At 52.0% G+C, this 25,599-nt stretch overlaps 1 protein-coding gene across 2 annotated transcripts in view; it reads left to right on the top strand.

Moving 5' to 3' along the window:
- The first annotated feature begins 728 nt into the window (after positions 1 to 728).
- Rab11fip4 (RAB11 family interacting protein 4) overlaps positions 729 to 25,599 on the top strand; it is a 40,443-nt gene continuing 15,572 nt past the window's right edge. For both annotated transcript variants that reach the window (XM_038326735.1, XM_038326734.1), the window contains exons 1-2: positions 729 to 1,027; positions 22,718 to 22,947. In XM_038326735.1, the coding sequence (XP_038182663.1) occupies positions 998 to 1,027; positions 22,718 to 22,947 (260 nt within the window). In that variant the 5' untranslated portion in view covers positions 729 to 997. The remainder of the gene's footprint in view (positions 1,028 to 22,717; positions 22,948 to 25,599) is intronic.

Here is a 25,599-nt window from a genome sequence, read left to right as displayed (position 1 = left end):
TCCAACCATACCCAAGTGCTTGCTTGCGTCATTTTGCAGAGCAGTAAGACCTCAGAAGGTAGCTTGGGGCCTGTCAGTTAGGAAAGTAATCTATTTTCTCCAGTTGTGTAAGACACTGCCAAGTTGAAGGGAAGCTGCGTTCTTAACGTTTGTTTGCTGTTTTGCTTTAGTCCTAACATTTCCGCCTCCTTTTAATCTTGAATGATATGGAGGCCTGAGAGGGTAGCGTTTCTGATGTAAGCCCCACTTTCTGTTGTGTTCTCTGGTTTTGTTGCCACTTGTATCTTGGTGCTGGACTAACTATGGGTAGCTTTCCTTGGCGTGAAGGGAGAAAAGTTGTAGGTAGGTCTGAGGCTAAACAAATCAGACTTCAGCTGGTGGTGGGTTGGGGCAGGGTTTGTCAGCCTTTCTGTCCTGAGCTTGAGCCGGCCAGGCAGTGCTGCCTGAATCTCGCCCAGTAGTGACTCCGTGACACTGCCCTGAGCCGGCGGGAGAGTAAGCGCAAACTCTGGTCTTCTTTGATCCCGGCCCCAATCCCCCTACCCTGGGCGGCAGAAACTGCGCGCTCGGGCGAGCTCCACCCACCGAGGCGCCAATTCTACGGCCATTGGCGGATGCTGCCTCCGCCACCTGCCCCTTACCTTGGGTGGGCGGGGCTACCTGGGCCCCGCCTCCACGGCTCGGGTTCCCAGACCGCCCGGCCTCAGGACCCGCCCCCTGCACGGAGGCCCTGCAGCCAGATCCTCCGCGGCACCGGCGCCTCGTGATGTCACGGCAGCTTTGATACAAAGAGCCCCTTCGGCCCACGCGGGTCTCCCGGCAACGGGTGCAGGCGGGGGCGGGACCGGCGGCTTCAACTGGTGCAGAGCAGCGCGCCGCCTGGATTGTTTTCGGAGGACTGTGCTGGTTTGGTCCCTGCGCGCCCCACCCGACCCGACTCGACCATCGCCTGGCTTCTATTCCATCTGCAGCAGCTCGACCCGCGGTCGGTCGGGGGATGCGCACCCCACTGGCTTCCGGATGCCAGGTAAGTGGCGGCCTCGGGACGCACCTGGCCTGGACCCGGGAGCTGGAAGTTGGAGGATCCGTCGGGCGCATCTACCCTCTCCACGCAGACCATGGAGATCGGGGTATCTGCGCTGTCTGGCGGAGGCTCAAAGGCGAAGCCACTGATTCCTCTGTCGGCTCCGGGGCCCTCGGCCCAGCGCCCAGGTGGGTGCATGAGCGGAACCAGCTTGGTCCCGAGGAGGTGACTGCACACTCCCTACGGCACTGTTTGCAGAAGTGCTTTAGGGGGATTTGGTGGGGCTGGAAGGGGGCTTATGCGCCCCCCCTCCGCCTCAGACACACACATCAGCGCCCTGCTCTTGGCTGGGCTGCTTCCCTAGAGAGCTGTGCGTGGCGAAGTTTTTCCGTACGTGGTGGCGACCGCGCGGAGCCTGTTTTTTGCTGCTCCTCTCTCGGGGTATCTGAAGGGTCTGAAGATAGAGCCAGCCAGTTAAGGGATTTGAGACAGGACCTGCTTACCCTCAGAGCGATGCTGCTATGGGTGGAGGTGTGTGCAGGCTGCCGGCTTACGTCCTTGAGCCCTATAAAAGCCTACAGTCCACCTCGGTGTAAGTTGACCCAACTGCTTCTCTGCTGCGACAAGTGTCTTCCAGGGCCTAGCATCGCAGCCTCTGTATACCTGGTTCCCACACAACCCTAGACCGTGTTCCATACCGTCGGCACACCTCTCCATTCCCACTTCTGGTCCTGCTTTTCCCCAAAGAGCTGGAAATGACTCGTCCCCGGACTCGGAGGGTCTCGCCTGCGTTCGTCGATTTATAGACCTCCTCAAAGGAGCCGAGGGATTTGGGGGCGGGGCGGGGAGTCCTGCTGTGTGCTTCTTGCATTCCTTTTGAATTGGGCCCCACGTTCCACTGGATCCTGGTGATCTCCATAAACCTCTGCCTCCCTTCACCGAGCAGGAGGCAGGTGATAATTGCTTGGGTTTCCTCATTCCCTGTGGCAATTTCCAGGGCCCTCCCCGGGAGAAAGATGTGTTTCTCTGATTGCTAGGGAAAGGAATCTCAGTGGGGAGGGCTTTACAACTGCAAAGACCTCTGCTGTGGGCGGTCTCCACCACCCACTCTCACTAGCCCAGATCTCCTGTTTCAGGCCCCCACCCCGACCCCCACTAGGTCCTGGAGCTATGGCACCCAGACTTTAACCTGCTCATTGGCCTCTCACGAACGCAGAGTTAAATGCCTAGGGAACTTGACGTGGGACGCGTCCTTGCCCTCCCTGGGACCTTGAGTTCCTGGATCTAATCTGACACTTCCCAGCTATCTTGAATGCTTGGGCCAGTTCTTGTGAGTACTTTGAGGTTGAGGACAGAGTGACCTGTAGAAGTGGGGTACGCTGGTGAAGAACGTGGGGCTGGTGCACCTAAGCAGCCCAGCTTGGTTGGGTTGGCTGCCTGGTGGGAACCACTTAGGAGTTTTGGGTTCTGGGTTTAGGTGTAGGGATCAGAGTAAAACCTGAGTGCTAAGACTGGCCTTTGGGGCAGGGATGGTTTACTAGCCAGGCCAGATAAGCAAACTGGAAGGGCTGACCTTTGCCCCAAGGGAGATCTTACTGGACAGACTGCCTGGAGCCTGTCCTTGGAAAGGACTTTTAGCCAGGGAAGGAGGAAAGATTGAAGTTCAAGGGACCAGAGTAGTTTGCACTGTCTTTGGGGGGCGGGTGGTGTAGCTCTACAGGGCAATTGCACAGGGTTGGCGAGGGTTCCCGTCAGACCTAGGCCTAAGGCAGGCTGGCACCTTCTGGCCTTTCGCTGTCCTGGGAGGCTCTACTCCTTTGTCATCCCCACACTCGTGGTGGTTGGGAGGTGCCTTGTTTGGGGGGCGGCAGTCCCTCTTGGTAGCCTCCTGTGCCTATGGTTTCTTCATAGTGAATCTTGCCTTGCGGGGGGTTTGGGAATTTTCCGTCAGTGTATTTATTTTAGGTGAGGGTCAGGAGGAGCAGGAGTGAGAGAGATTTCTCGTGAGACTCAGGTGGACAGGTGTCTCTGGGGTAGAGTTGGAACAGCCCAGGCAGAGTCCCACTCCACGCTCTGGTCTGTGCTGTCTCCTGGTACAGGGCTTGTGTTTCAAATAGGAAGATTTCTTGTCTGGCCCCCTACCTGGCATTAGTGGGGTCTACTGCCCTGGCCTCACCAGGTACACAGGACCCTGAGGGTGGTGTTGTGTTTTCCCTGGGTTAGCTCTGCTAACTCTTGACTCAGTAAATAGGTCTTTATGGCATCAAATCACTGGCCATGGAATGAGGAAGACTGCTCAGGTGTCGCTAGATGACCGAGGCCTGCCCTGACCAGCTGGGTGTGTTCTGTCTTGCCCACCTGGTATTGTACTGGACGTTGTCATCTTCTTTCCTGAATGGCACTGCAGTCTCCTCTGTCAGGTGGCGTTTCAGGGCAGAGCTCTTTTCCCACATTGCCCGCCACAGGGCAAGTGGTGTTTCATTCATTCATTCATTCATTCCATAGAAACTTAGGTATCTGGTTTGTGCCTGCTCCTGTGCTCCGTGTTGCGGCTCTGTCAGTGAATGAGATGGATGTGAGCCCTTGCTTCATGGAGCTACGTTATGGGAGTAAGGCAAACCAGCTGGACGTCAGACAGCTGGAGAGCAAGCAGGGAGGAAGAAGGAGGAAAGCTGGATTTAAACAGTGGCAAGGGAAGTCATTGCTGAGAAGGGACATCTTGACAGAAGAAAAAGAGGGAACAGCGACTGTAAAGGCCCCGAAGTGTGTGTCACGTCTAACACGGTGTACCCAGCCGGACTGCAGGGTTTAGCTGTGCACGGAGAAGACTGAGCAGGCAGGGGAATAAGCTCTGAGGTGCCGAGGGATGCCTGCTGCTACCAGGCAGCAGGGGAACGGAGTGGAGCAATAGTGTCTCAAGTCACCTTTCATGGCTCTGCTGTCTTATACTCCTTGGTGTCGAGGGGCAAATGGAATCTCTCGGGAGAGATGTTTGTGTGACTGCTCTGAGCTTCCTGCCCTCAGCCTGGGTCTGGTCCTGTAAGCCTGTCCACGTAACTGTGGATGGGTGCAAATCACGTGGTTTCCACCACCCAACTGAAACTGGTAAAGCCTTGCTGGTGACATGCTGGCAGCTGTGTCTTGGAGCTGATAGCTGCTTGGAGCCCATCTCCTTGTTCATACTGTTGGCTCCTGACAGGTGGGGGCAAGTCCTGCTATAAGTCCCCCTAAGTAGTCCACACACTGACTGTGTTTTTCGGCTCTGTCTCCATTGCTCTCCAGATGCCCTAGACTTCCCACTACCTGTCTACTATGGGCAGTTGCCCACATAATTCAGGGTACCTATCCCTTGGGGAACCCACAGAGACCTTCACAAACCTGGGCAGCAGCTTTGGGGTTCATCTGTATCTGGGGTTCAAAGTATGTGTTTTATACACCTTTCCCCATCCATTTTCCTAGTGTGTCACTAAGAGTTAGGGTGCCATTTGAATTCCTAGTAGCCGGAATAAGTTAGCGGCTAATTCTCCTGGGCAGGACTGTTGGCAGATTTTAACTTGACTTCATCTCAAAGCCGGGTGCAGCAGAGGCTACAGTGGAGGTCAGGTTATGGAGAGTATGCCCTCCGACGCCTGGGCTTGGCGGTCTCATTTTCTCATGCCTGACCGCACATGACAGACCTTGCCCACGTGTCTAGAACCTCATTGTGCTTTTGTTAACTAAGTAGACGTTAACGTTGGCCGGTTCACCTGTGCACATGAAAACTGATGGATTCTGGGTTGCCCAGCCATCCTTACTCAGGATCCTACGGTTTGTTAAGGAGCAAGAACATGGATTCCCAGAGGCAAAAGCAACAGCCAGGGACGTGTGTGTGTGTGTGTGTGTGTGTGTGTGTGTGTGTGTGTGTGTGTGTCCTGAAAGGTCAGCTGAAGATCAGGGCCCTCTGCGTTGGCTCAGAGACATAGTTGTGTGCACGACCTCCAGCCTCAGCCTTGCCCAGCAGGTGGGGTCTAGTGATGGCAGCGTGTCTAACCCTGCATTTGACTTCCCTTAGCAAAGAGGAAAGTTCTTCCCTTTTGGTCAGAGATTTAATTGGTTCAACCGGCATTGTCTTCTCAGACAAGTGAGTTTTTTCCCAACTGGGTTGACATTATCCAAAAGAAAACAGAGATCTGACAGTGTGGTGCTTTGAAAGAAAGTGGCCCCCAAGGGAGTGGCGCTGTTAGGAGGCTTGGCCTTGCTGGAGGAAGTGCATCACTCTGGGGCAGACTTTGAGGTTTGTGTTCTCAAGCTTCCCTCCGCGTGATGACCAGTCTACTTCCTATTGCCTCTTAGTCAAGATGTAGCTCCATCAGCTCCAGTACCTGCATGCTGCCATGCTCCCCACCATTTTTATAACAGACTGAGCCTCTGAAACTGTAAGCAAGCCATCCCCACTAAATATTTTCTTTATAAGAGTTGCTGTGGTCATGGTGTCTCCTCAACAATATAAACTCTAGCTAAGACAGATAGTTACTATGGTTTTGTCTGTGGGAGCCTTATTGTTAAAAACTTTTAAAGCCAGGCTGTGATGGAGCACGCTTTTAATCCCAGCACTCAGGAGGCAAAGGCAGGTAAATCTCTGTAAATCTGGGGCCAGCCTGGTTTACAGAGCTAGCTAGTTCCAGAACAGTCAGGACTATACAGAGAAACCCTGTCTTGAGAAAAAAAATTAAGCATCTTCTGTTTTTTAAAGGTTTATTATTATTTTTGGTTATGTGTAAGTGTGTATGTTCATGTGGGGGTACATGCTTGTGAGTATGGGTGCCCTCAGAGGCGTCCAGTGCCCCTGGAGTTGGATTACAGACAGTATGGGCCACCTGCCATGGGTGCTAAGAACCCGACTCAGGTCCTCTGAACCACTGAGCCATCTCCAGCCCTTCAATTTTTTTTTAAGTAAGTGTGTGTGCACATGCATGTACACCTGAGTGCAGGTGAGTAAGTGTGTGTGCACATGCATGTACACCTGAGTGCAGGTGCTGGCAGAGGCCAGAGGAATTGGACCTCCCTGGAACTTACAGGCAGCTATGAGCACCTGACGTGGGTGCTAGGAATCTAAAGCCAGGTCCTCTAGAAGAGCAGAAAATGCTCTTAACCTCTGAGATGTCTCTCTAGCACCCCCTCTTCTTTAAAAGTAAAGACCAGGGGGGAAAAACAAACAAAACAAAAACCTAGGACTCTGCTATGCAGTCCTGGAAGGCTTGGCAATCGTTTTGTAGACTAAGCTGGTCTCGAACTTGCAGAGATCCCCCTGCTTCTGCCTTCCCATCGCTGGGATAACAGAACTGTGTTACCGTGCCTGCCTGAGCCTTTATCTTTTAAGGGACTAAAAGAGGAAGCCCTAAACAGAACCAGGGTGTGGAAGAAGGCAGGGTGTTCTCTGGTCATCTTGCCCTCTGGCCCCATGTCCTACAAGCCTGGTGTCATAAAATGAGATCCCACACTTTGTAGCCCAGCTGGCTGGAGTGGAGAGGGATGAGAGCCAAAGGAAGGTAATGTGTCTCTGTGTGTGTCTGCTCTTGATTCCCACTTGAGTCCCTGTGTTCAGATGGGAAAGCATAGAAGTTTTTCCTTTGTTTCTGCTCCCCGGTTTCGCCAAGAGAAATGTCTGTGTCAACCTCCAGCCTGCCTGGTTTCACAGACACACACACACACACACACACACACACAAAATCCCAGGGTCTGTGTTCTCAGGGTAGAAAAACAGGTTTGGGAGCCTGAAAACATCTGAGGGCCTGGGCTTCTTCATCTGTGGCAGGAGGACACCTGCCTCCCAGGCATGCCTACTGACCTGACCGAACGTAAAACCTGAAGGGCACTCGCGGCAGTGCTGGTGCCAGTAGGTGCTGGCATTTCAGACCCTGCACACTTCCCGGCTTTTTCTTGGAATTATTAGTCCCCAACAGAGTGGCTAGCAGGTATCGTCTTGATGAAACAGGAAGTCTAGGGTGGAACGGATGGTACTGCACCTCCTGAGGGTCTGTGCCTGAGAAGCATAGTGCCTTCATTTTTAAACCAGCTTGGTCCCTGCACATCAACCTTGGGGGTCCAAGTGACTGGCGCCTGCGTGGCAATTTGTGAACAAGATGCAGAACACATTCTGAGGCGACAGCCTTACCCCCAGGGGCACGGTGTGGGGCTTGGTGTGGGGCTCGGTGTGGGTCTGCACTTGGCCCTTGCTCTTGGAGCCTGCCCACTCTGCATAGCTCTGCACAGGCTGTAGTACTGTACAAGGGAGAGCAGCCTCTGTTCCTCTGCGCGACCACCCCTCACTCTAGCCGTGACCTGCCTGTGCCCGCGCCTGTGCCCTGGGTAAAGGCTCACTTGGAGCAGGGCTGCTGGGCAATCCGCCTTATTAAAGCCCCACGGTTTCAAATAACTGCAGAGGCCGCGGGAGGTCTGGAGAGGGGCCAGGCTAAAAGGTGCAGGCTGTGCAGCCACTGGTCACATTAGGTGACTGTCCTTGGTAGTCTTCCAGGGAGCCAGACGTACCTGCTTGTCCAGCCTGGCCACTTTGAGCTCTCTAGCTCTGCTGAAGTGAGGCCAGACAGCCTGACTTGGCTGGTACAGTGGGTGGTGGTCAGAACAGCTTCTGCCTGAAAATGCAAGGTAACAACCTTGAGGTGACAGCCTTGTGTGCTGCAGATTCTGGCCTGCGAGGTGGGCTTGGCCAGCACATCCTTGTGTAGTTATCTGTGCATCTGTCCCAATTATTAGCAAAGGCTCGAAGGCTCTTACGGCAGTGGTAGGGGGCACCAAGAATGTATATATATATATGTGTGTGTGCACATGCTTAGTAGTGCTCATGTGTACAAGTGTGGGTTCAGGGGGAAGCTCCACCTCAGTCCCCCCTCCTCCCATCTGTCTCTGTCCAAACCCTGCCCCTTCTCAGAAAACCTGCTGTTTTGGCGGCTCCTTTTCCAGAAATGCTCAAGACCACACCTCGGGGTATTTAAACTGCCCTCTAGAGCTCTGCCGTGCAGTTTTTTGGTTTCTTTTCCTCCATCTCCTCTCTGGGGGATGGAGAATCACCCAGGAGCAGTTTACCAATAACCTGGACTTTTAACGTTTAATTCTGTTTGATTTGGATTACTGTGTTGGTAGAGAGGCTTAATATCGGGGTGCATATGAATGTGTGTGTATGGAGTCATTGACCACCATTGGCACACACAGTATAAGGATCACTGGATCCCCATCCCACTTACACCAGACTTGGAGACACCTTTCTCCTTTCGCATGTTGACATCTCAGATTGGGGTGTGTTGTACACGTGGTGGTGTGTGTTGGAACTTGGCTGATGGCATCTTTTCGTTCTTGGTGCACTTAAAATACAGTGCGTCTAAAACAGAGGTGTCTTAGAATTAATGAAGCCCAGAAACTAGGTAACCTCTGGAGAGATTATATAATTTGCCCAGTTTCTGCAAAGCAGGAGCAGTAGAGCCACCTGCAGTGGCAGCAGAATTGATTGAGGCACGGTGTTATGTGGTTCAAACAGGCAAGCTTGCACACTGGACTCGTGGCTGAGATCCCAGTGGGCTCCGCAGCTGTGTGGTCCTGGGAGAGCAGAACAGCCTCTCTGAGCCTCAGGTTCCTCCTACATGGGACCATGGGCCCCCATTTGTTACCAAGGGGGATTGTCACTGGTCAGTGTCTTTCTTCTGCTGGGTATCATCTCAATTCACACACTTCTTCCCCTAGACAAAAAGGAGAGATCAAGGAGCTGTTACTTCCCCAACGTGGCAGCAGGACACTTCATGTGATAAAAACCTCTTAGTAGTTAAAATTGGTGGTGGTTTGCCTCTCTTGTCTCTGCACCACGCATGTTCCTGGTGCCTGCAGCTCACTTGTGTGTCTTTATACCACATGTGTTCCTGGTGCCTGCAGCTCTCTTGTGTGTCTCTGCACCATACATGTTCATGGTGCCTGCAGTTCTCTCGTGTGTCTCTGCACCACACATGTTCCTGGTGCCTGCAGATCTCTCGTGTGTCTCTGTTGCACCACACATATTCCTGGTGCCTGCAGAGGCCAGAAGAGGGTGTTGGATCTGCCAGGACTGGAGTTACAGGTGATTTTTAGCCACCTCATGGGTATCTGGAATGGAACCTAGGTCCTCTGGAAGATCACTGAGTTCTCTTAACTGCTGAGCCATCTTTCTAGCGTCCTTGCCTAGTTTATAATCCTTGGGTAGACCCTTCCCTTCCTTCCTTTTCTCCCTGTGCCTGAGTTTTTGTTTTTATGTGTGCTTTCTCTCAGCAGCTTTCTTGTAGATCTGTCTCCACCCCTCTTTCCACTTAGAGTCTCGGATAGGGAAGGACAGGAGAATTGCCCTTGGGTCTGTGCTGTGTTTTCTGTACCTTCTGCCCAAGTCCCAGTGCCACCAACACTGCTGATTCCTGTTTGGGCAGCCTGCATGTCTCAGTTTTGGATCCTTTAGCGCTCAGAGTTGTCCACTGACAACTTGGTGTTGGGCCATCACCAAGAGTTTGGGGACTTTTCTGAGCCCTCCTCACTGTGCTAAAATCAGACCTGATTGTAACTGGAGGTTTCTTGCCTGACACCAGTTCCCAAATAACCATTCAGAGGCTTAATATTAGTTACGAACTGTTAATAATAAGCCTGAGCTTATTATTAACCAACTCTTACAACTTAAATCAACCCATTTCTGTTTTTCTGTATTTTACCACGAGGCTCGTGGCTTGTTACCTCACATCTTGCTTCCCCAGCGGCTGCAGGCATCTCCCTGACTCTGCCTTCTTTCTCCCTGTATCTCTGCTTGGATTTCCGGCCTGGCTCTACTCTGCCTGGCTATTGGCCAAACTAGCTTCTTTATTAATCAATGGTAATAAAGCATATTCAGAGCACACAGAGAGACATCCCACATCATCTGATCTTCAGGCCTCAGCCCTTATGTGTGTCCCTTGTCCATCTGAGTTTCCCCCCTTTGTGTAGATGACACACATGGTAGGCACTTAGCAAATGGCCCTTCTTGCTTGGTTGTGATGACTTTGTGCTTCTCTAAGTGACAGGGATCACAGAAGGGTTGGCGGACGGTGCTGTTGCGTTAAGTGCTCTGAGATGGATGAAGGAGCTCTGGTCAGGGAGTGGTGGCACGGTCACCTTTGCACCAAGTTGCCGTCATTCAGTGGGGGCTTCAGAGCTGGCAGGATGGAGGTGAAGAGTAGGCTGACCTCGAGCCTTTAGGGACTCTAGGAGACAATGTGGATATCTGGACCTGGGATACTCATTAGGTAGAAGCAGGGTTTAGAGGCGGTGGACCATGCTTGAGCTCCTGGAAGACAGGTCTTTGGAACATCCAGAATATGGGATGTTGCCAGGGCCTCAGTAGGAGCAGGCTTTCAGAGTAAGTAGTGGCTTGAAACTCTGTTTCCTTTGATCTCCTCTCGGTCTCTTTCCTGCCTTCTATTAAGGTTCCAGTAGCCATTAGCCGACTTCTCTACCTTCTACGCAGTCAGGGATTCACCGCTCCCTCTTTCAAGTGGTAGCCATACACCCTGGTACTGCGGAGGGTGGGCGAGGCAACAGGAGCTTGGGGTGCGGCAGAGGAAGAGCTTGACTGCTCATCTGAGGAGCAGGACCTGCCCATCGAGCCAGGTGGGCAGGCTCAGCTCTTTGAAGGCTTCTCGTATGTCCTTTTGAGCCCCAGGCTATGGCTGTCCTCATACCTAATGTCCTCTTACCTGCCCTGTACTTGGCAAAGTTTAGGAGGGCACTAGCAGAGGCCCCAGGACAGGAAGGACCTCAGATGAAGCAGGCAGGAGGGCTGGAGCCCTGGGCTGATGAGAGGTAGGGACTACAGCAGGGGAGGGGTCTGGCTACAAGGCCCTGGCCTAGGTGGTGCCTGTGGTGAGGGCCGTGCGGCTCTCCAGCCGGTCCTCTCATCAGTCTGCTCCTTTGTCTGCTCCAGGCAGAGCCTCCCAGCATCAGTGGGTGAACACTCCATGGCCTGAGGGTTTCTGTGGCAGAGGGAGGAGGGTAGGTCCCCTCTTGGCTTCAGGTTTCAGGCTATGTGTCACTCTACCCAGGGACACTCCGCAACAGTGGCCTCTCTGGGAGTTCCACATCACCTCTCTTGAGTCTACCCACACAGAGGGCAGTGAGCTGGCCACTGCTTCCCAGACCTTCACCTGAAATCTGTGCTTCTCCTGTCACAGTGATAAAATGCGGAGCTCCCAAAGCCAGCCCCAAGAGCTCTGGGCCATGTGAATAACTCAGCCCTCACTTCAAACAGCCACGTTTTTTAAAAGCTATAATTTGTAGCCCAAAATAGCTGCCTGTTCCAGGAGGAGCCAGGAGAGCCCTTGTGCGGGCTACAGTGTAGTCTGTGTGATTTGCTTTGACGAGAACACGTGAATTGCCCTGGCCCACAGCTTTTCTCAGGAGAGCCTGAGGCACAGTGACTGGTAGGAACAGAATCTTCCTGGGGCGCTTGGAGAAGTTTCTTTGAGAACTCGGGGTTAGGTGCAGTGGCGAGCCTTTCATCCCAGCACTTATGAGGTAGAGGCAGGCAGGTTTTTGTGTGTTCCAGGCCAGCCAAGTGTACCTACACAACAAGATCTTGTCTCAGACATAAACAAGGGAGATAATTTAGATGAGATATCTGCAGTTGGGGAGTGCAGATTTAGGTGCTTGTGGCCCTGACTTGGTAGATAGATGTAGACGTAAAAAGGGAAAATGGCCATGGATCGAGGGAAGCCTGGACTGCACTTGGAATACTGTTCTCTGTAGCGAGGCCTCTTTACAGGCTTTGGGGGAAAAGCAAGAGTTTTCTCTGATGCATGGAGCAAGGTGGCCATTGGTGGTCTTACTTTCTCCAGGTTTGGCTCTGCGAGTTCCCTCTATGTGTGTGAAGAGATCCCGTGTAAGTGAGGGAACCCCAGGTTAACAGGAAATGCCTCCCTGGACCCTCTGCTTCTCAGTGGCTGGCATGCCTGGAATTCTTGGGGCTAGCTGCCGCTTTGGTTTCCAGATGTGGAAGCAATTTAAATTCTGTTTTCATAAACCCTGGGAGTTTGTCTCCGAAGTACACGTGCTCGTTTGAAAAAAATCAAGGTCATTGACTAACTAACCAGATATCCTCTTTGAATTCTTCTCATTAAAAATTCACTTCACTGAGGTGCTTGGGTGTGAGACCATGGGTTTTAGGACAATCACCCCTCATCCAGAGTTGAAGGTGGCTTCACCTCCTCTCCTGTGACTTTGTCTTGGAGATAATTCAGCCAGTCTGCTGCATCCGTAGTCACTGACCCTGGACATCTGTGGGAGCAGGGAAGGAAGGCCCTCAGGAGGCTGGCATCACAGCGGAGCAGAGTGCCCACGTGTCCCCAGAGTGGCAGAGACCCTCCTTCCTGCCGTGGCCACAACAAAGGGAAGAAATCTGCTCTGGATTTTAAGTAGCCAGAAATAATGGCTAGTGTGGAGAAACTGGAAATATCTTCCTCAATTACCGGCCCCTTCTGGCCACAGAGGTGACCGCCCAGGATCAGAGGCTATGCATCCAGGGCCTGTGGCCTGAGGCTGCCTGCCAGCTCGGCATTTGTTCCCAGTCCCTGTTCACAGCTGTTTTATAACCCACGAGCAGGATTATGGACAACGTCACCTCTGCTGTTGCACTGACAGCACTGGCAGGGTTCATTGTTGTTGGTTTTTGTTTGTTTTTCTTGAGACAGGACTGTTCTGGAACTCACTCTGTAGACCAGGCTGGCCTCAAACTCAGATCACTGGCCTCTGCCCTCCCGAATGTTGGGATTAAAGATGTGCACCACTATACCCAGCCTTGGCACCGTCAGTTTTTAGTATCTATGATTTCCTATTGTGTGTGTGTGTGTGTGTGTGTGTGTGTGTGTGTGTGTGTGTGTGTGTGCATCTGTTTGTAGGTGTAGTCATGGAGAGCTGGGCGAAAACATCCACTGATCGAGAATTCCCGTAGGCAATTCCTGAAGCAAAGAGGAAGACTATTGGTTGCTGGGGCTGTCATATCAAAGTACTTCAGGCCTAGTGGTTTAGATACTTGAAATAGATTTCCTCAGGCTTCTGGAAGCTATGTTTGAGACCAAGGTGCCAACAGGATTGACTCTTCTAAAGCTTATTCTTGTTAGTATGGTCCTCCGCCTCACCCCAAATCCTCATTTCATTTCTTGACAGTCTTCTTTCCTGCTTGTTTTTTTGTTTGTTTGTTTGTTTGTTTTGTTTTGTTTGAAGTGAGTCTCATGTAGTCCAGGCTGGCCTCAGACTTGCCATGTGGCTCTCAGAGATTGCACTGAATTCCCGGCACCCCTGCCTCCGCCTCCAGAGTGCTGGGACTAAAGGGGTGCACTGACGCACCCAGCTGTTTATATCCTTTTTAAATGATGCAGAATTTGTCAGAACTCTTATATTTTTCCATAGTCAGTTGAGCACATTGAGGGCAAGCTGTCTTCCTGTTCCCTGTCAAGTTTAGCCCTTTTTGTGGCTGCTGCTTGTTTTGTTGGTGTAGAGACTGAATGGAGCCGCACAGGGTGGGAACAAAGAGCCCACCTCTGAGCTGCATCCCCAGCCCTCCTTAAACACACCCTAAAAGAGGAATGCCTGACATGATGGTGGTGCCAATACCACTGTCTCCCCTGGGAAGCTGTTGAAGGTAGGACTGGCCACATTTTCAGCCAATTGGCTCTTAGCCTACAGTGTCTTGCCCTAGGCTCAGCTCCACAAGGGCTTACCATGTATTCCTCCCTATCTCTATAGCTCACCCAACATGTTGTTAGAAATGCTTTCATTAACCTCTTTCATCTTGGAAATGGAAACCTTTCCAGACCTCTAACCAGAGACAGATCCCATCTGAGTTTGATGTCGCCCCTGTGTGACCTGATGTAACACTGCGTGAGGTTGGCTCTAGGACCACTGCCCCTTTAATCTGGTTCCGTGGCTTTCTCTCTTTGATTCCAGGCAGGGCTTCACTCTAGCCCAGACTGGCTGGAACTGTCTCTGTAGCCCAGGCTGGCCCCAGTCTCACAGTGCTCCCTTTCCTTAGTCTCCTGAGTGCTGGGTCACAGGTATGAGCCGTGGCCACTGGGCCAGTTGTGTCGTACAAGGTAGTATGTTTGTATCTGGCCCATTTTTCCTCAGTGGCATGTAATTTGTGGTCTGTTCCTCCCCATTTAGTAAATTAGATGCTTATTAGGGCTTATTAGATGCTGGCCATTTTATTAATGATTTTGCTGAGACCCTCTTGCTGTGGGCCAGTGCCCGTCTCTTTCCTTTGATGATGCTATTTGATGGCTATGTTAAAGGAGCAGACTAGCCTGCTCCTGCACAAAGACCTGAGGGGGTTTCTGTTCTTTCCTGTGGCCTGCAGTGAGGAGTGGGGGGGGGGTGTCCTCTGGTACTGTGCAAGTGTTCCGCTTCCCATCAGCCTCTGCTCTGTTGGCTTTGTTCTGCTGCAGTTGTTGGGAAGTGTGCTGTGTGAACCCGGCTTGATGTTCTCTCCCCTCTAGCCGCCCATTACTCGTTCCATCCATGCCGAGGGAGATAAACTAAAATCACCAGCTCTTGTTTCTGTGGAGTTTTGCTGTATGTATTTTGAAACCACCAAGAGATGCATAAATATGTGGGAGGGTTCCATCTTGGTAAATGGATCCTTCATCATGTTTAAGTGCCTCCTACCTCTTGAAGTGCTTCTGAGATTAGCGTGGCCCTGTTTGCTTCCTTGCTTGGTATGGTGGTGAGGGCCATGCTCAACCTACATGAGGCCTCCTGGGTTCTGCTGCACCAGGAGGAGAACACCAGAGCGGCAGCCAGATGTGCCCTGGTCAAGGATGTGAGCAGCTTTAAGCTCCACTTGGTCAGTAGCCCCTACCCACCTGGTCAAAGACACAGGACTGGACAGTCAGAGGTTTGGCTGGGCATTGATTGGCTTCCAGCTCAGGCACTGGCTCAGCCAGAGCTGCACCGCCTGGGTCTCCCTCAGACCCTCCTTGGTGCCGCCCCTTACTCCAGCCCCTGTGTGACGACTTGGCTCTTTAGATCCCTTAGCGCCGCTCCTGCCTCTGTTCCTTTGGGGAATTTGCCCATCTCCGGGCTCTGCTTTGCTGTCTCTCAGTTTTCCCGGGAGCTGCAGCATCGTCTCCCTCCTCCAGTCCTCTGCCGCGTCCTGTCAGCAGGTGAGAGTTGAGTGGTACAGAACTGGGGATGAAGACAGCTGATGTGGGGCTGAAGGAGTATGTGGGCTTCCACATTTGTGGCTGTGGCTTGGGCAGTGGCTGGCTACTTCTGAGTGTCCGTGCTCTATTCAAATAGCACTGGAGGCCCGAGAAACCCCGGCATGACATTCTCTTCTGCCGCTGCGCAGCACCAGGCGGAAGTCTCCCAGAGAGTCTCCCCTTCCATACATGCGGCCAATGAGGAGATGCCCATTGTTGCTGCCTTCCCCCTCCTGGGACTGCAGGTCCCACTGAGGTTGACAGCAACATTGGAGTGGGTGCTCCTGCCTAGGGGTGCCTTGAGCTAAGGTGAGACCTCCTCTCGGGGTTCAGGAGCAGACATGGAACCCAGGGCCCAAACCCTACCTTGACTGCCGTTCCTTCTGGGAAGGAACCATGGTATAATATGTTTGTCGTCTGACCTACATCTGGTGTACTAGAGCTGGGAGCTCAGGGTTACAGAGCTTTGATCTCTCAGGATAAGGCCACTCTCAGAGCAACGGAGATGGCTTCGTGACCAACTCCCCTGTGGGTTCCCTTGGCCTTGGAGGGGGGTCAAGGTTCTGCTCTTATGTGTGGATGCCAACCCCAACTCCTCAGCCCCACCTTTGGCCTTTGATTGGCACTGGGTAGCCCTTTGAAGAACCAAGATTCTCATCGCCACTGGTGACATCTGGTCGCTGTGTACAGTGGGGCCTGACTTCCAGCAGGGTTGACAGCCACAGTGGAGGTAAGTTACAGTCAGGATTGCATCCCAGCCACCATGGTCACCATTTTTATGTGCGGAGAGCAGCCAAGCTGTAGTGGGCTGTGAGGGTATATCTGGGCAGTCTCATCTCACCTTTGAATTCGGGGTGTTGGTACCACAAGCTCCCCTCAGAGGAGATTCCTGCCGCCCAAAGGAGAAACCTGTAATGATCCTGGCCTGTCCCGTGTCTCCAGGCTATTAGCTGGCTAGGTACACAGATTCCATTACTGGCCTGTCCCAGCAGCCCTTGCACTTCTTCTCAGTGTGAGGCTTGGCCTGTGCCTACCCACAGCCTCTTCTCTGCAGTGGGAGGTCCACGTGTACCCATGGGCGCCTGGTTTCAAGGGAAGCTGAAATGTGCCCGCCCAGGCTATTTTTACCCAGCTCTGTCCCCACAGAGCTTCGCTTTGGCTCCAAGTCACCGCCCGCGGAGTGGAGCCTGTTGCCAGGGCTGGGGGTGGACGAGCCCGTGCCTCAGGGCCTCCTGGACACCCTTCCCTAGGCAGCATCTCATCTTAACACTTATTACAGGGTGTGACTACTGTGCCAACAGACCTGCCAAGGCAGTGGGCTGGAGAGGGCCTGGGTGCAGGGGGAAGTAACCTAGCCTCCCAGAGCTGTTCTCCCTGGGGCTGGATAGAATTCAGGATGCTCAGATGTACCCCTTTGTATTATCCTTTAACATCCTAGTGACAGTAATAGCTCACATTCATCAACCCCTTCCCATATAGTCTATGACTGATGGCTTAGAACAGTTACCCACCCAATTCATATTGTGGTTATCTCAGCTGCGTTGATGGAGTGTTCAGGGGCATAGCACTGGGCAGCTCAGTAATCTAAAGGCCACAGTGCTCATACGTGGTGAAGCGTTACTTGAACCCACTCTAGATCATGCCTTCAACACCACCATCTCTGTGTCATGCTTTCAGCGTCCTTCAGAGGTAAGGTGCTGTCCTGGATAAGATTTTCCGTGACCGTCCTGTCACACAGATACTCACCACGGATGCTTGAGACAAGGCCTCATCCGGTAGTCACCCCACCAGGCAGTGAGCACACCAGAGTCATCGGCACGAGGCCTTAGACGCCCTTCTGTTAATTGCGTAGGCCTGTGACGCCGTGCAGCTTGATTCAAGAAGTGCTGAGTCCTCACCTGCCATGGGCCCCTGCACTGCCGACTGCTGGGGTTCAGACGCTGACCTCCCTGTGGTCACGGCTTCAGTCTCTGCTCTTTTGGGGAACGGAAATAGGTAGTCACTCTGTACAGTCAATGTTCTCTGTACATCGCCTGCCAGGAAACTTAGGGTGTGTGACCTTGAGACTGTTCACTCCGCCCCTTTATCCCCCACATCCTCCGTGAGGTGGCTGAGAATGAGGGCCAAATGAAACTGTTTAGTTTGGGTCCTGATATACCTCCTGGCCACACGGCAGGGACACTGGGCCTTTGTAAGCCTCTCTGAGGGCCCCCCACATGTACTGATACTTGGTCTTTTCAACAGTCCTTGAATTCAGCCCTTTCCAGCTTCCTACAGAGGAAGGGGTGGCTGTGGGGCCTACTGACGGGTGAACACAGCTCTTGAGACTGGAGAGGGCTCCACAGGCAGGCTGTGTGCCTGCTGGCAACCCCTTCCAGCTGGGACCAGTTCCGTCCAGCCCCAGATGAGGACAAAGTGGAAAAGTGGAGGTGGAGACACTTGGGGTGGGGGGGGAGGAGTGCAACCGGTTGGGTTCTTATTTCCCTGGGCTTGAGCTTAGTACTGTCTCCAGCATTCCCTGCCCTTGGATTAGCCCCTGGGCCCAAACAAGTATATCTGTCAGGATCTTGCTAGCTGACCAGCCAAGGACCCATGGCGGGTGGGACAATCTATAGACTCTGAATACAGAGCCTCCCACAGCCGCTCACTGCCATACAGCCTCTCGGGCAGAAATGACAGTCCCTGTTCTCTAGGGGAAATCTCAGGGACTCATAGAGATGGTCTACTAGGAGTGATTTGTCAGGCTCCAGAGCTGCGCCCTCCACTGGTCCTAGCCACATAGGTTCCCCAGGGTTTACACAGCGGCATACTGCATCTTCTTTCTCTTCCATCAGCCTCTGACCCCGAGGCTGGGAAAGAAGGGTTCCCTGAGATTGTTTGGACACAAACAAGCCACGGTGTTGTCCCTATGGCCTAGAAGGACACGAGCTCTGTGCTTAAAGTCACCTCTTTGTCCTCAGGGACAGAGCCCTGGGAAACGATAGGGCCACAGACAGAGCCACATTGCCTGCTGAGGACCCTGCCCTCCTGAAGCATCTTAAAGACCAGACAACCTTTCCATACAGACTCTGAGGAGGCTGCATAAGCCCCAGGCTTGGGGACCTGTACTGGCTGCTGGGGCAGTATGATGACTGGATGCTCTTGTGTAGTATTTGTCTGTCATTCTGTCTGTCTGTCTCTCCCCCTACATATTGGTGATCAGGACAAGAAAGGAAAGTTCTGGAAACTAGAGTCTCAGAACCGTAAACTCTGGGCAGTGACATTTCTCACTGGAAACTCAGCCTCCTGGGATGCCCATGTCCTGCCCTGCCAGCCCTCTGGGCAGGTCGTGGGCACCATGAGAGATGCGGGGTGAGGATGTATACTTTCTGGGTCTCCAGCCAGCATGGTGATCAGGAGGGATGGTGACAGCGTCGTCTCCTGTCTCACCACATAGAGTACTTTTGGGAGAGACTCTGGCCACCTGGGGGCTGCTGAAACCAGCCTTGATTAGTTCAGGACTGAGGCCCACATCTTGCATCAGCCTGAGTAGAATTTCTGTAGCATCCCTCAGGCAATTTGTCCTCAGTTCCTACATAGTCCCCAAAGCTCTCCAAAGCACAGCAAGGCTGCCTCTGCCGGAGTCGCACGGAACAGGTTTCTCTTTGGGGCCCTGGCCTGAGTAGACATAGCTGGAGGGTGGCAGAGCATCTGAAAGCCCATATCCCCCAATCCCCCAGGAACCTGTGAAGGTGGTCTTGCCAGGGAGAGTGTCCCTTCCCTACACAACTTAATAATCCTAAAGGAGTATTACTGACTCAGGTGGGCTTCCTGTGTCTTGTTCTCCCTGCCTGAGAGGAAGGGGCACAGGTTGGGGGTCAGAGGCCTCTTCTCTGCCTCCCAGAACTGCTTCCCTCCCTTCAGGTGTTCTGGGTGGGAGCTTCCCGCCCAGTGCTTTCTCACCCTTCCCAGGGGCCTGGTCTGCCTGGTGAGGATGGTCTGATTGGGGACAGACCTGGACCAGCCCTATCCTGTTTGGTCTCTTTTCTTACTGCTTTCTGTTACTTTAATTTGGGGGGAAGCTGCAAGAATTGGTTTTGAAGCTATAATTAAAATTTCCACTTGCCTTAGGCAAACAATTGTGGGTTGAATGAAAAGAGGGTATTAATAAAGGAGGACGTTAATTTTAAAGGAAAATGTTGTTGAGTGGGTGTGTGGGCATACACCTGTGGACACAGAGCTAGGCGGCTGATGGAGCTCCAGACTTGGCACGGCTGAGCCTTGGCTTCAGATCTGAGCAGGGCCCTTTGTAAGCTGGGCCACTTCAACAGCCACCTGCCTCCTTGAACCTCGTCTTTCTCAGGCATTAGATGAGACAGGAACGGGCATGCGTGTCCTGTATACCTCTTGCCACCCTCGCGGGGCTGCTATGGGACAGAGTGCTTGGTGAGAGGTGATTGGCAGGCAGATGTGTGCTCCCCTCAAAAGTCTGCCCAGAAGGAGGGTGGTCTGGTCTTGGGGCATGAGGGATGTTTGGGACATTTCTTCTGTCCTGTGACGGAGATAGTCCTGTTGAGGCCACTTTTCCCACCCTGTCAGGAGCTAGTGTGGCTTGCCGGAGTGTTGGTCACAGTGCTGCCATGGGCGGGATGCTGGGTGAGCACTGGTGTGCCTTGGGCTCAGTGAGACAGGACACCTAGGTTCCCAGGTGAAGCCTGTTATCTAGAAAGGGTGTGGAAGGTGTAGGCCTGGGACTGAGGTGAAGGTCAGGTGCTACCTGTGGCTGGACAAGTGGCATTCCTGGCAATTGTCACATGCTCATCTCGACTGCCTATCTGTCAGGTGGAATTTACAGGTCCTCGTAGTGGGCAATGGCATAGAGTACTCGTGCTGCTCCCTTGGGGGTATGGGCCACCTCCTCTTACCCCCATGGGTGTCTTTGTGCTAAGCAGCCTCTCCCATGGGGGCGGCAGTGTGCACATGGAAACGTGGAATGTCGCGTTAGAAGGGGCCCCAGGCATCATCGCTAGCATCTAGTTCCTAGAGAGTGACTCACCTCCCTGTCACACCCAGATCTGAAAGCCAGTGGAGTGTGAAGGCAGCAGTGATAAAGGAAACTGTGTGGCAGCCAGAAGCAGCCCGGGCCCTCTGCCCACTCTACCAGACAGAGATCTCTGGCAGGCTACTCTTTGAACTCCCATGTCTCCATCAGTAAACCGGGACTAGACAGCCGCCCTGGAGAGCTGTCCCAAGCAAAAGTAGGACAGCACGAACTCTGCCCGGGCTCTGGTGTACTACGGGTGCTGCAGTGCATTGGTCTCCACTGTTTGGGGGTGGGCTTGTGTGTGCTGAGAGAGGGCTTTGATGAGTTAGGAGCCATGTGCGATGGATCAGTAATGCGTGGGTGGGAAAGACCTGCGAACATCCCTTGAGCTCTACCAACGGGATTGCCCGGCACTGATTTCATCTGTGTTCAGCTGAGTTTTGGCACAGTAGGAACCAAGTTTGTTAACCACCTTCTCTTCGTAGCCCTCAGCTCCTCTCAGGATAGGCTCAGCCTGTCTCCGAGTGGCTTCCTGTAGTGTCTTGTAACCTTTTCTTGGCATTTTTCAAGACTTTCAAGGCTCTGCCTCTGGCCCCCTGGTAGCCCTGGTATACGAGGGAAACATTTTTAGTAGAGTTCTCCGTCAGCCCTAGACATAGAGCGTATGGTAGGACCGGTAGAAGCCGAGCCCCAGGGAGTGCCCACCTACTCAGAAGCCAGGAGATGGTTTCCTGAGGCTGCCCCTCAAGTTTAGGTAAGGAATCTCAGCCTGAACTCTTCTCTAAGGTGATGCCAGCAAGGGGTGCAGACAAATCTTGCTGCATATCAGCAGCCTGTAAAGTGTAGTCTAGGCATTGGCCCGACTATCTCAGGCCCAGATGTGGGAACTCGTGGCTGGTGTTGTGTGACAGACTGCTCCTGTCTACTCACTTTAGATAGGGGGCCTCTGACAGATGCCAGCAAAGTCCATTTAGTGAACCAACGAGTTTTATTTGGGTTACTTACAGGAGTATCACCAAAATCCACCCCACAAAATCTGGGAACCTGGAGCGCACTGCACAGTAGGTGGACAGTGTCCTTTCCAGGCAGCTCCATGGTCTCTGTTTCTTTCAGGCTGCTTGACTGGTCTCTACTTGTTGGAGCTTGACTTGTCTGCCGGCTGTCTTGGGAGGGAGGGGCCTAGAGAATCTGGTCAGTTTCAGGGAGTTCCTGAAACTGTTTTGAGTTGTTTACTTTCTGACTTAAAGAGGTTACTTGGGAGATGGAGTGTGTATCTGCTATACAACTGCTGGCAACGTGGCCTCTGGCAAAAAAAAAAAAAATAAGTAACAGAAATTGTTATCATTTTCTTTCTTGTGAAACAGGATATCACTATAAAGTTCTGTCTGGCCTAGGATGTAGGTTATGCTAACTTCAAACTTACAACAATCCTTCTGCCTTTTCTTTCTGAGTGCTGGGAGTGCCCACTGTGTGCCACAGGCAAACAAGAAATAGTGGAGGCAAAGGTCCTGTAAGGGTCCATTGCCATTCTTTTGCTTGCTTTTTGAGACAGGACTTCACTGTAAATGTTGCAGCTCTGAAGGGAAAGGCATCCTGGCAGTCGGGAACCAAGGAATAACACAAAGTCACACTGCACAGCAAACCTCACACGAGAGATTTATTGGGAAGACACAAGAGGGTGTCTCTGCTCAGGGGAAAAGCAGCAAGAACTAAGTGGGAGGCAGGCTTATATAGTTTTTTTGGGGGGGACAGTTTTCCAGGGTAGAGATTTCAGGGTGGGGATTGATGGGATTTCAAGTCCTGAGCTTTCAGGGAGCCCAAGGGTTGGTGGGATTTCAAGCTCGGGGATTGGTGGGTCTCCAAACCCAGAAGTGAGTTCAGACTTTTTATCCTACACTCACTGTATAGCTTTGGCTGGCCTAGAACTCACTATGTAGACCAGGCTGACCTCAAACTCACAGAGAACAGATCTTTCTTCTTCCTTCCAAGTGCTGGGCTTGAAGGCCTGCATCAAATCCCATGGCCATCTTGGTTTACAGAATTGGTGCTGAGGTTCTCCGGCTATGCAGGGTCTTGGAGGGGCACCTAGATTTCTCTGCACTGTCTTGCCTCAGGTTCCTCCTGAGAGGTCAGGGTTGTCCCTGACAGCTGACTAGGGTGGGTCTACCCACAGTGCAGATCACCACGAAGCCTTCACGAATGCATGTGGCTTCCTGTGCAGGCTGTGATGGGGGCTCTGCCTGGGAGACAAACCCCTTAGTGTACTCTCAGGAGTCAGCTGCCAGGAGAGGCCCTCACGGCTAACCAGACCTCCTTATATCTAGTGGCTCCAGTTCTTGGCCCTCCTGCCTTCCAGTCCCTGCAGATGTCCTTATGGACCAATGAGTATTGAGTCCCAGGGAGCCAACCTCACTCATTCTGTCCTTCTGTGTTTGCCAGGCCAGCGACATCTCTAGCTCTACGTTTGCTGATGGCGAGCTCCTCCCCAGGGAACCCGGCTTCTTCCAGGAAGACGAGGAGGAAGCAATGACACTGGCCCTGCCTGAGGGACCCCAGGAGTTAGAAATGGACACCCCCATGGAGAGCAGCCAGGGCCTGGAGGGTTCTGGCAGGAGCCCTGGCGATGAGAAGGAGCCTGAGCTGGGAGGTCTGTTCCTGCCAGAGGACAAGTGAGTGAGCGGAACGGCATGTGGCCCCAGGGCCAGAAATGTGGTTCTTGGAAGGCTCTCCAGCAAGTACATGGCACACCTTGTCAGGATGGCACCAAAGTTGTTACTGCCCCAGGTTTCTGGATAGTAGGGATGATTCTAGAATTGCAGGCCACTGTGCAAATGTTAGCTTTCTTTGGCGGGGCCGGGGAGTTGGAGACAAGGTCTCAGTGTGTATCCCTGATGGCCTTAGAACTTGCCGTGTAGACCAAGCTGGCCTTGAACACACAGAGATCTACCTGCCTCTGTCTTCTGGAATTAAAGGCAAGCATCACCACATGTGGCTCTCAGAACTCTACTTCAAATGTTTGCTCAGTGATGTGGGGTATATGAACTCGTTTAGTTTCAAAAAGCAGGTTAGGGCCGAGGATGTAGCTTAGTGGTAGAGAAGAGCACTTAACTTACCATATGATTCCAGCACTGTTTTAAAAAGATGTCTTAGGATATGCCTGGGAAAAAGATCTTAGAAATTGAGCAGTGGTGATTTCTGGGAGGTGGGTGGTTTATCATTTACGTTACTGTCCATAGTCTGTATTTCAACACTGATGATATGCTCTCATCAGAAGTGTTTTAAAACAGTAGTAAGGTCTAAGTGGACTGGTCTGTATCTGTCACTCATTGGTAGAACAATTGTCTTGCATTGCCAAAGCCTTCGGATCAAGCCCCAGCACTGGATGGTGGACATTACCTAGCTTCTCGGCAGAGAGCAGTGCCGATGTTCAGTTTGGTGTCAGCAGAAAGGAATCTCTTTGAGGGGGTGGGAGGGAGAAAGGGGAGAAGAGGAGCAAGCAAGGAGCTCTAGTAGTGGCTCTTGGTCTGGTTTGGTTTTTCAAGACAGGATTTCTCTGTGTAGTCCTGACTGTCCTGTAACTCACTCTGAGACCAGGTTGGTCTCAAACACAAGAAGTCCTCCCTCCTGCCTGTGCTTCCTGACTATTGGCATTGAAGGTGTGCACCGCCACTGCTAGACAAATTGCCAACTTTTAATCATCTCAAACCTCATAAAAAAAAAACTTAACTTTCATAATTGAACCACCTGTGCTTTTATCAATCCCAAGCACCTTGTACTTGCATGGTTTTCGGAGTCAGGATACTACTAAGGGGCCCTTTGGAGTGGACTGTCTATGTAGAGGGTCCTGAAGCAGGCATCAGCTGTGCCTCTGACCAGCTGACACAGGAACAGAGGTTCAGGAATCGCCACAGGTCTGGTAGCCGTCACTTGCCAGTGGATGGTCCTTTTGTTTCCTGTGACTAATCACCAGGGCTGGGGACCAAGAGTTTGTGGGGTTTTTATTGTTGTTGTTGTTGTTTTGTTTTTAATTTTTAAAGAGTTATTTATTTTTAGATTTATTTCATTTTATTTATTTTTGGTTTTTCAAGACAGGGTTTCTCTGTGTAGCCCTGTAGCACTTTGTAGAACAGGCTGGCCTTGAATTCAAGGATCTGGCTGCCTCTGTCTCCCAAGTGCTGGGATTAAAGGTATGTGCCACCACCATATCCGATCTATTTTTAGATTTATTTTTGTATATGAGTGTTTGCCTCCCTGTATATATGTGCACCAACCACATGTGTGCCTGTTGCCCACAGGTGGCAAAAGAGAGTGTCAGATCCTCTGGAAGTGGACTTACAGTTGGTTGTGAGCTGCCAAACCTGAGTCCCTGCAAGATCAACAAGTGCCCTTAACCACTGAGCCATCTCTAGCCTGAGTTGTGTGTGTTTAAGAGTATTTTATTAGACTGGGCAGTGGTGGCACATGCCTTTAATCCCAGTACTCGGGAGGCAGAGGTAGGTGGATCTCTGTGAGTTCAAGGTCAGCCTGGTCTACAAGAGTTCCAGGACAGGCTCCAAAGCTACAGAGAAACCCTGCCTTGAAAAACAAATAAACAAGAAAAACCAAAACAACAACAACAACAAAAAAAAGATTTTATTTTATTTTTTCTGTGTGTGTGTGTTGGATAAATAGAAGCCTAAAGAGGGTGTCTGTGAGTCTATAGGGGGGCATTTTCAAATGCTGGGGCCTGAATTTAGCTCCTCTTAAAAGCAGTATGTTCTCTTACCTGTTGCCATCTCCCCAGCCCTGCTGAAGTTTTACCAACATTTACTGGGGAAAGAGAGCATTGTGAGGCATTCAGCCTGAAATACAGAGGACCCTGAGGGGAAACAAAGTGAATAAATAAAATGCAGGTTGGTACTAAGGTCTTAATCCTTAATACCCTGTCTTTGGTGCTGTGATCCTTAAACAGAAGCCGGGGTTCCCTGGAGCCAAGCTTTGGGAACTAACACCCTGAGCTTGGGAAGTCATGATCTGTGGATGAGGAGAGTGTTTACTGTAACTGGGAAGACAGACTTAGGCAGGCTATGGACTGAGCCTCTCTTTGCTCTCAGGTCGTAGATAGCCCCAGCCAACCAAGTTTCCCTATATCATATGGGTTACCTGTGAGAGGTCCCAGAGCAGTGGTTCCCAGTCTGTGATTGCTACCCCTGGGTTGTCAGATGACCTTTGACAGGGGTCACATATCAGATGCCCTACACATCAGATATTTACATTATAATTCATAACAGTAGCAAAATTACAGTTATGAAGTAGTAATGAAAATAATTTTATGGTTGGGG

Source organism: Arvicola amphibius, chromosome 4 (genome assembly GCF_903992535.2).
Source record: "Arvicola amphibius chromosome 4, mArvAmp1.2, whole genome shotgun sequence".
In the NCBI taxonomy this organism is placed as follows: domain Eukaryota; kingdom Metazoa; phylum Chordata; class Mammalia; order Rodentia; family Cricetidae; genus Arvicola; species Arvicola amphibius.
The sequence above is the reverse complement of the archived record's forward strand: the minus strand, read 5'-3'. Positions and strand labels throughout refer to the sequence as shown.